Here is a 10,575-nt window from a genome sequence, read left to right as displayed (position 1 = left end):
GTTAGTAGTTCTAGTCGGTCGAGGATACGTTAAAGGGGTAACGTTCGACCAAATTTCTAAAACAAAATTGATTTTTTAAGGTTGTTTACTTTACCAAAGTTATTGTTACAAGAAAGCCATAAAATGCAATAAGGTCTTTCAATTATGGAGAAAACTAAGTAGTTACTCATTTTCTGTCCATCTGGCGTACAGTTTTGGCCTTGTGTGTACGTATTTCGAGCACAAGTGTCCACCATTTGAGACAGGACACCACAGTCCTCGTTAAGTTGCTGAAAAGGCTGTAAACGAGTAGCAGCATAGAAGTAGAAGTAGATCGATTATGCAGCCAGACAGTCAACAAAAGACTGGCGCCGCATTAAATGTTCCAATTTACTGCGGAGATTCAATGCCATGTGTCGGGTCCCACACTTACCCAGCCAAAACGTTTGTTGTATCAGAATTTTGTATTAAGTGGAGTGCCGGTCCTATTCACTGTACACATAAATGCACCGTGGGACCAAGGCTTTATGTTTGCTATAACCAGGATTTGTATTACTAGTGTTTGTATTAACGAGAGTCGACTGAATATTGTGTTTCACCCTTCACCGACGTATGTTTTTCTCCCCAAGTAAATTGCACTTCATAAAATGGTCCCGCACGCAGGCCTGCGTCTACTCGTACGGTATCCATTATAGCGAGCCATATCGAACATAGCCATACCCATACGCGTTTGAAGAAAGCATTGAAAAGAAACATGTATGATTGGAATGACTGCTAGAACTCCAACGGCTCGATTACTCTGTACACCGAGATATCTTCTGGTAGTCAGATGAAGGTATTGTGTTGGTGTAGTCGTTCATTTTCTACTTTTTCAACGATATATTTCCCTTTGCAATTTTTGGAGCCTAAATTAATTGGCGCTTTCTCTCGAACTGCCCCTTTAAGTTAACGGTAACCTCGGGTCGACCTGCGATTTGGGTCACAAAAACTGAGAAATTGTGTGATTCACAACCAATAAACACAACCATGTTAATGTCACCCGCGACGCGAGAACGATTCCGCAACACGTGTTCATGCGGCGTCTTCAAAATGTCGCTGTGCGTGTTGATAACAATCAAGCGGCCATCCACGGCCATCCACGGCCACGTCTGTTCATTCGACCATTTCTGCCGCATGTTGATTGGCTACACAGTGAAATGCGATGAGCGTGAATATCCGACTTCATGAAATATATGGACTCGCTGGTAGTATTGCGCATGCATTAGTATGATAATACTGGTCGCGGATTTTCATACGACACCGGATGATGCCGATCGGATTAATATCGTCGCAGCTACAATCAGGTCGCAAACCGAAAATCAGCGACCGACCGATACTTTTATACCGATGGTTGTAGCTCAGGCGTAGCTTGATCCTGAAAAGTCAGTCGCCGACTGCTCTGTGTCGTCGCAAGGTCGACCTGCGGGCGGCTTAATAAGGCTTATTAAATTTCGAGGACGAGGACGTCAAATACCTGTCCTTATATATATACATAATTACATCGGCAGTAAATTGGCTGTATAGGCAGACCCGATGAGTTGAATTCAGTGCTGGGTAAGCGCACTAATATAGAGTGACGATACCTGTGACGTTGGAGTCACGAGAAAGGAGACATTGAGCGGCAGAACTACACAGCCCATATTGAACATCGTATATTGCACTGGATTTCGCCTACAACGACTTTGTCAAACGTTGATATTAATTCAAATCATTTTGTGACTTCTTTCGGACGACCAACATCTTTCATTCCGAGATGTACTGTGACGGAGGTCAAGCCGCAGTTTTAGGCGTCAGTTTCGCATTTGCTGTGATGCTTTGTTTCGATTTCTGCACCCCATCTTCGGCTGTCGTATACTGCCCGCCGTTATGGATTCCTTGGGGCTCATCTTGCTACCGTCTCACCGGCCAGGGGGCGAGCTGGGACGAAGGCCAGGCTAGTTGCCGTGATATGGGTGCGGTGATGGCCGCTCCTCACTCAGAACAGGAGAATACATTCATGGCAACCACGACAAAGAACGCAGGACCAAGTTGGTTGTGGGTTGGTTGCAAATTCATCGATAGAGCATGGAGGTGCGAGGGCCAGGAGGTCGGGCAGGCGTACTCAAACTGGAGGCCCGGAGAACCCAGCATCAGGGATGGTTCCAGCCCTTCTAGTGATTACTGCGCCTATTTTGGTTCAACAACCCAAGGATGGAATGACGTCCCGTGCACAGAACCACCCAAAGCTATGTGCGTCCTGCGATCACCAGCACACATTCAGCACCAGGGCTTCTCTCAAGGCAACGCCCAGCAGCAGCAACTAAACTCGTGCCTCGTCGATCATGTCATCAGAGAATTCGTCACCAAGAGCGCCTCGAGATGCGCCTCGGCCTGCCTGAAGGAACCGGGATGTCGCTCCTTCAACATCAAGGGCACCAAACAAGAACAGAAACTGTGTCAGCTCAATGATGCAAATCGCGCTGATGATCCGGAGAAGTTTCAGGAGGTCAGCACTCGATGTGTTTACTACTCTGCCTAAAAATGTAACATTACAGGCGAAAAACACTTTAAATCTCCTTTCGAGCTAAATATAAAGTAGTCACTGCATGTCAAACATTGAGTCGCACAATTACATATAGCCTACATTAAGTGATTTCTGCAGAGTTCGAAGTATTGGCCTATTCGTGTTTTCTGCTGCTGTTGATTTGAATTTTCTTTGGAACATTGAGGTATGTCTTTATGTGTTTTCATTCAGCTATCTTGCCTCATCATTCTGTTCAGTCGTTAGCTTTGTTTCTACAGAAGATAAATTGGTATAGGCATAATGCTTAAAGGTTTGATCGCTTCAGTAACCTGCATCGGTGTGATGAGCTAAGATGGAATTGTGGAACAGGCTCTCTATAGTCTCCTTACATTAATTATTTGCACTGGCATGAAACTGTGGCTCGGTGGTTGAAATCAAAGATAATTACATTCGCTGGGAAAACGTCGATGAATTGTCAAAATAATGGAATTTGCGCTGAGGGGCTGTACATAATAAACGACTTTTGCTCTTCACCGATATAGGGCTATAATCACGGCATTGATAGGCGGGCACCGATCGATATATCACTGACAGAATGGAAAGTCAAGATATGGCAGTCTTTGTTCAAGTCTGGAATTGGATATGAACTCCGCTCATGCAGCCGGTGATTGAACAACGATTGACGTTAAAAAAAACGGACTCGTATCAGTCTACTACATGCGTCAAGAGGAACGTTTAAGGTGGACATTCGGCCAGACTTTGTTTAATCAATCACGTTTTACATTGTTTACTTATTAAATACCTGAAATTCTTAGACACTGGAAAACCATAAAATGTCCGCGTGCTTTTCAGTTATAGGAAGGTTTTGGAACCCTGTTTCTTTACAACTGGCATTGCAGGGGTTTGGACATTGTGGATGCACGTATTTTATGCGTCGAATTTTGAGCAAGACGTCAACAAAAGACTGGCGCCGCATAAAAATATTCAATTCACTGTTCAGGTCCCACACTTTTATAAATATTGAGTTTTGCCTGTTGCTGATTTGACTGGAATGACGGCTAGCGCTCCACAACGGCTCGATTTTTGAGGACCAATATTACTTTATACCCCGAAATTCTTTCTTATGGTAGATAAACGAAACCGGTATATATATGTTAGTGTGGACGTTCGTTTTCTACTTTTTCAACGATATTTTCCCACGATTTTTTTAGCCTAGTACATGTCCTTATAATATCGGCAACCAAGGTATAATAGGCAAAACCGATGTGTTGAGTTTATCAGTGCCGAGTAAGCAGACTGAGTGACAACATACGACATAGTCGCGAGCAGTGAGCTATTTATTTAGCGGCAGTGCCTGCCCTTTATTGCGACGTCACTTTAAACACGAATTTGGTCCGGGTTTTCTGGGGGGGGGGGGGGAGGTTGGGGGGCATGTTGCCCCCCCCCCCGATCAGCCCTTGCATGACAAAGATATTTGGCCATAGGGCTATCGCAGATTTGTACTTTGAAAAAAATATAGGTAGAATGGCAGCCATTTTGAAATTTTGAAATTGATTGATATTCTACTTATATTTTTTTCAAAGAACAAATCTTCGATGGCCCTATAGCCAAATATTTTCGTAAGACATTCTCTGACTGCGTGCCAAATGCCATATCATCAAAGGCACAATTCCCCCGAATATTTCCCCTATCTTCCCCACTACAACGAGAGAGATTGTCCGATCACTATGATGATGTCAGCATGTCGATTTAAATAAAATCTGTGTAAATTCCAAGCGTTCCACATATTGGTCAAAACCGAAAGATACATTCCTAGCCTTTCAATCAGTTCCTTCCTTTCTGCCACGACTGATGGTGAAAAGGCACGCATTCCTCGTGGCATAATTGTTAGTTTTAAAGAGAGGCGATTTTACGTAATCATGCTATGAAGCAATGCTGAGCAAATGGGGAAAAACGCGGGTTCTTAGTTCAGTTGTTTAAGTTTAGTCAAGATGAAAATACTGGGAATTCCTTAGTTGGCCCTTGACAAAAAAAAAATGCCTTGCGGAGAATTGTGTGTATGATGAATGTGTTTCGTGTAGGGATATCACCGCCAATTGGCGTGAACTTGCATTGGTCAAACGATGAGATGTTTTAAATCGGAGAAGAAACTGCAGTGGAATATGATAGTGTAAACGTCGTAGCTATAATGCTCCGATGGAAAATCTGCCTGCAGACCTTCTCACTAAGCTGCTTATGGAATACAAGTCTCCGAGGCTTTGGTATATGAATTGATATTATCCTGTCGATCAGCTCAACATACAACACAGACATTTGGAATACCGTTACCGGGATCTGATGTAACATCCTAAGCACAAAAAAGGTAAAATCTCATCTTTGTTTATTAACACCAAATCGTGCCTGAATTGAGAATTTCATCTTTTTTTTTTTAGCTGAATCGAGTAGCTAAATTAAAGATCGTGCTTAATTCACAGAGTGTATTTTCCCCAGTGTCACTTATCTTACCCCAGACTGGGACCTCGAGTCCAGAAAAATATGCAAAACAAAATCAGGCCAATTTTACTTACTCTTTAGTTAATAAACTTCTCCAAGATTTTCATAAGGAATATCCTGCACATTACAGCAACTGTTGGACCACCATCATTAAATATGAGACCCACTGATGAGGTAAATACCAGCAACATGCGAGCAACGAAGCTCATGCTGCCAAATCAGGTTAGAACATCTCCGATTAACTTAGATTTTCAAAACTTGGAAATTCACTGCTAATTTTCAACCAGTTGTGTTTGCCCAGGCCACATTTCTCGAATATTTAGGCGAATTGCAACAGGCTAAAGTGCCATTAAAAGGGGGAAGCTGCAGTATAGGCCGTATAATTCGATATTGAAAAAAAATCGATAAGGCCAACAAAAAAAAAAAAAAAAAAAAACAGTCGGTCTCTGGTCAGCGCGCGCGTCGATTTTAATCATGCCCGTCAACCTTTTTTTCCTTCAAATTGTCCGCGGTAGCTACAACAGCGCCCTCTAATGCCGCAACGTTTCTAATTTCAGGTTCAGGTTTCAGGTTTATTTATTTCCACAGTATTAATCCAACAAAGGTTAACCATAGAAAGTAATATATAAATAAATAAATAAATAAATGGATATATAAAGATGCAATTAACGAACAAGTGATACTGCAGAGGGATCCATTAAGAAGCAAAGCTTGTAAGCAATGGTCCCTATATAAAGCAAACACGTTTAACTAAGTTTAACTAACAGATGTGAACAAACACAGACAAGTACCTAAGGGCATGGGCTAAATACAATGTAGGCTTTCTACCAAGGAATGGGGAAACCGCACCAAAGCAAATGATCATGGAGGCACCTATAGCCTTGGTCAATGCTCTCGTCGTTATTACGCGGTCAATCGTCGGCATACATGTATATCCTCACGCGCTATGCACATGCATGTAAAAATACAGCGCGAACAGCGACCTCACGCGGCCACTATTTTTATATATGCAAATCAGTTGGGGACGATCGAGAGCCTTGGTTCAATCGTCCATGTGAGGTTTTGGGGGTGGTGCTCATTATGTTAATAGCCTTAGCTGACCTTAAATGTCGTTTTCTTATTGGTCGATCGTTGCGTGGAAACTTGCATAGTGAAACGTAGCACCGTACATAATCCATACACGTACACGTTGTGTGTCTCTGCACACGGCACCAATGCACAAAAACTGTGGTTCCTGTCACGTCCGCAAAAGGCGAATAGCTGCAAATAATTTGATGACGTCCGGATTTACCAAGGTGTGATTGGACACTCCACATATTAGCCCCGCCGACACTTATCTGTATTCGCATACGAGGTCGTGCGCTAGAAATCCATCGCAAAATAAAGAAAACATAAGCTGTTGCCGACGATTGACCAAGGCTCTCGATCGTCCCCAACTGATTTGCATAAAAAAATCGTGGCCGCATGAGGTCGCTGTTCGCGCTGTTTTTTTTACATGCATGTGCATAGCGCGTGAGGATATCAGTGCCGACGATTGACCGCGTACGGGACGAATAACGACGAGAGCATTGACCAAGGCTAGGAGGTACCAAGGCAAATTATGGAGGACACCAATGTATATGAGGACACAATAAACCTTGTCCGTACAATCCATGCTTAGACAAAAAAAGCAAAAAAAGCACGAAAAAAAAAAAACGCGTCGCCGCATCAATTCCGGAACTTTGGTCTGGCCATGGAGCTCTGGCCAGAGACCTACTATTTTTTTTCTTTTGGCCTAATGTCGAATTTCCTGGCCGAACTTGTGAAATTGGCATTGAAGTTCATTTCCAAGCGATCGTTTTTAGACTATCGAGTGGTTCCTGCGGTTCGCTTTCAAATTTGAGAACTCGGGTTCTTTCAATTTTTTTGTTGCAACACTTTCAATACAGACTGCTTCATTCAAACAAATGAAGAAAGATTTGATTTTCATGACTGATTTTATTTTTTCTGCGTAAATAGTTGATACAAAAAAGTAAGTGTTCCATATCTACTGTCTTTCATGACAGTGTCTATCCAAAAAATGATGCATTAAGAGACAAAAATATAAACAAAGACTATAGCTCCTATTTTGTTTGTTTAATAATAACAACTTATATACGCTTAACGAATGATTATTTCTCAACACAATGCTGTTTTCCCCATCTCAGTTGGACACCTACATCCAGAGATATTGACAGTTGTTGAAAGGGATGATGTGTCAATGTGGTCCAATTTGCATCAATGTGGATGAAGGAGATTAAACATGCCACTGCAGCAATCTCTCTGTTGGACAACTTATCTATCGTTCTTTGCCAATCAATATTTACTTGGAACCTTGAATTCACTGACTAACTTCAGACTAGGTTGTTCCAGGGTGTTTAAACAGACCACAAACAAGTCAAATTTGCACCTCACTACTTCAAGGGCGGATCCAGAACACAATTTTTTTTGGGGGGGGGGCAAAAAAGTTGGTCCCCCAAAAAGTGGGCCAATAAATTTACGGGGAGGGTTTCGCGAGGACCTGCATGTTTAGGGCCCCGAATTTGTTTGATTCTAGATGCTCTGTGGTGCCATCTGAGGCATTTCTGACCACTTCAACCATTTTTTTTGGAGGAAAAAATGGTGGTGTATACAGTGCCAGCCTTAATTATCGCCAGGTCACTTTAAAAAACATGAGGGTTTTTTTTTTGGGGGGGGGGGGGGGATGGCCCCCGTTACCCCCCCCCCCCCCGATCCGCCCTTGCACTACTTGAACTGAATGGCAATTAACACGGGCGCCGCCATTTTAATTAGTGGGTGCCACACACATTTCGGAAGTTTGAGAACACCGTTTTAGGTTTGACTAATTTTTTTTTTTAACATTGTAAACATTAAGAAATATTTCTTTAAATAAACTGGTAAACTGCTATAATGATTTATAATGGTTATAATACTAAATTAGTAATGTTGTATAAAGTATTGAAATTATACACTTTTTCTAGTTTTATTACATTTTGTTAAATTTACACATTCATTTTCGTGGTTTGTAAACAGGCAAGTTATCGGTTAAGTCTGTTACATTTTCTGCCAACCGGCATTCGACACACAAACTTCTCCTCCGCATATTTCAGTATATAAAAGAAAGAAAAAATATATATACAGTATATAAAGAAAGTGCATTTTTCCCATATTCATTAACATGCTACAAAAGAATGCCGAGAAAAGTTGAACCGTGAAACGAAAACAATGAAAATCGATCAAAGAAATTGACTGGAAAGGGTTAAAACATGCGACCTCCGAATTGCCGTTCCAGTGCCCTACCAACTGAGCTATCCAGCCCTATGTTGGCGGTACCCCAATTTGTCAATGTCTTTTCTTCAAGGGCTGTATTAACTATTATCCCACTATAACATGTAGCCAGTGATCATTCACCAGGCAAGCAATTCCCAATGGCAAAAACCATAAGCATCATGTGTTTTGTTTCGAGGTGTGCCCCCACACCCCAATGTCTGGAGTTTGCAACAGGGTCGTGTTAGCTTCTAGTATAACACAGATCAATCAGTAACACAATTTCTTCAGATGGAAACATATACTGCTTATATCTTGAATCCCAAACATACATGTAACTTCAATTATACATGATTAATTTGAAGTAAACATTACACACCATTCTCAGACGTTTAAACTAAAAGAAAAATGAAATAAATTTCAATCGAATCACATTTTTGAAATTTTGGCTAAAACCCAACAAATTAGGATGTAAAGTGTTTGTAACTAAACAAAAACCGATACCAGTTAATTTTGGTATAACATCTGATTAAATGGTAATTTAAATATTTTATAGTTTTTGAGATTTTTTGTAAACAACGCCAGCTAAAAGTTTTTAAGAAAACAGTGGTTTGATCTTATGTGGTGATATACATGTCTACGTTAGATATCAAAACAAATTTGGTTAACATTTCTGCAATCCTTTTTAACATTTCTGGGATCTTAGACTCTCTGCACTACATAAGGAGTTACATCATCTTGAAGATGTCCTGGCAGACATCGTCCCAGCTGCTTCCGAGCTCCAGGCGACGTGCCAGGGATGGATACTCCGCCTCAGCCTGACTGACGAACCTCTCCGCATTCAGAACGGCCTGGGTGATCCGTTCTCTCTCCTGCCTGCTCATCGTTGGCGACTGTGCCAAGAAGTGGTTCAGGTACAGGATGACCAGATAGGTGGCCACCAGCTTCTGGATCTTCAAGGCAACGTCTTCGCCTGTTTAAGAGCAACAGCAAACAAGGTATGCAATAAGTTACACTTGCATTAACAGAGAATCGATGGAGTTTAATCATGGAACATTTTCATCCCTTAAACATTCGTTAAAGAGCCATTTTCCCTTGAAATTACAGTTAACTAAATTTTCACGGATTAGGAGTCCGTGAAAACACCCTTAAAAAAGTCCTTTGTTTACCCCTGGAGATAGAACCAGTGTACCGTTATGTATAACCAATGATAATCCTCAGTGGCCAGAGTCAGATAGTAGGGAGAACAAATTGTGTCAAAACTTTTCCCCCGTTTTTGAATTTTTGCAAACGTTGTAAGAAAAGGCCCATGATGACTAATGTATTCTGCTCACCGAGTGAATTCACGCCAGCTTCTTTCAGCATGTTCTTGACCGGCTTCAGTCTAACTCCGACGTGCTCTTTGATGCCCATGAACAACTCCCATGATCCGTCCTGTTTTAACAAGAGTTCACAGTGAGGCGTTAGGCTGTATTCTTCAGCCAATGAGTGCACTGTAACAAAATCATTTTTTTCTGAGTGAACAGTCTCCCCCTCTGCGTAGAAGGTAGACGGGTCAGCCACGACAGCCCAGCTAATGGAACGTTGCACCGCGGGCCATCAGGATCCTCACGTGAAGCCTTAAGCCGTGGCGTAGCCGCTGACAAAACGCCCATATCCGATTGGGTCTTAGTTTGAGATTTACTGCTCTTCAGTCCGTTTCAAAACGCAAAAAAGTTGGGTTGAAATTACAGCCTGAAAAGTCGCAATGAGCTCAATCATTGTCATTAGACTTCAAATCGAGTCAACTTTTAGTCCGCATGAAATTTTCGCTGTCCGGCCGCCATATTTGTCCGTTTCTAGGGAATGAACAACGCATGCGTGACGTACTTCCACCAGTGACTCTGCTCCACGAGCAGGGTCTGTGGTGGCTGGCCCGGGTGAGCCACGAGAATGACATCAGAGCTAATCGAACGGCACGGGGCTAACCCGTGTTGACCCAGGTGAGCTAACGAACACACCCAGTAAAATCACATTACTACAGCATTGTTGTAACTTTACCTCCACAAAGAGTGAGACACTGTACTGTTGAATTGAAATTTTTTGCAATTATGGCAACCTATAAACTTACGTCGACAACTTTGCATTCACGTCACTGTTTTATACCCCAAAAAAATGAAAATAATAATAGCAATGAAAAGTAAAGATAATATCCATCAACTTACCTCATTCTGATGTTTCAGAAGTTTTATGATAGCCTCGAGACTGAAATCTCCATTATGCTTTCGGAATTCTGT

At 42.0% G+C, this 10,575-nt stretch overlaps 2 protein-coding genes across 5 annotated transcripts in view; one reads left to right on the top strand and one right to left on the bottom strand.

The window, feature by feature from the left end:
- Window positions 1–1,484: 1,484 nt before the first annotated feature.
- On the top strand, window positions 1,485–3,189 carry LOC119730291 (C-type lectin domain family 6 member A-like). Its single transcript, XM_038203109.1, has one exon. The coding sequence runs from the start codon at window positions 1,772–1,774 to the stop codon at window positions 2,534–2,536; it is 765 nt and encodes a 254-aa protein (XP_038059037.1). The 5' UTR covers window positions 1,485–1,771; the 3' UTR covers window positions 2,537–3,189.
- Window positions 3,190–7,747: 4,558 nt separating this feature from the next.
- The window catches only part of LOC119730290 (protein mono-ADP-ribosyltransferase PARP4-like), a 29,802-nt gene continuing 26,974 nt past the window's right edge, over window positions 7,748–10,575 (bottom strand). For all 4 annotated transcript variants that reach the window (XM_038203105.1, XM_038203108.1, XM_038203107.1 and 1 more), the window contains 3 exons: window positions 10,504–10,571; window positions 9,634–9,733; window positions 7,748–9,272 (listed from right to left, as the gene is read on the bottom strand). In XM_038203105.1, coding sequence (XP_038059033.1) covers window positions 9,028–9,272; window positions 9,634–9,733; window positions 10,504–10,571 — 413 coding nt within the window. In that variant the 3' untranslated portion in view covers window positions 7,748–9,027. The remainder of the gene's footprint in view (window positions 9,273–9,633; window positions 9,734–10,503; window positions 10,572–10,575) is intronic.

Source organism: Patiria miniata, unplaced genomic scaffold (assembly GCF_015706575.1).
Source record: "Patiria miniata isolate m_02_andy unplaced genomic scaffold, ASM1570657v1 HiC_scaffold_22, whole genome shotgun sequence".
NCBI lineage: Eukaryota > Metazoa > Echinodermata > Asteroidea > Valvatida > Asterinidae > Patiria > Patiria miniata.
Note: the sequence above shows the minus strand (reverse complement) of the source record. Positions and strands in the feature narration are given on the sequence as shown.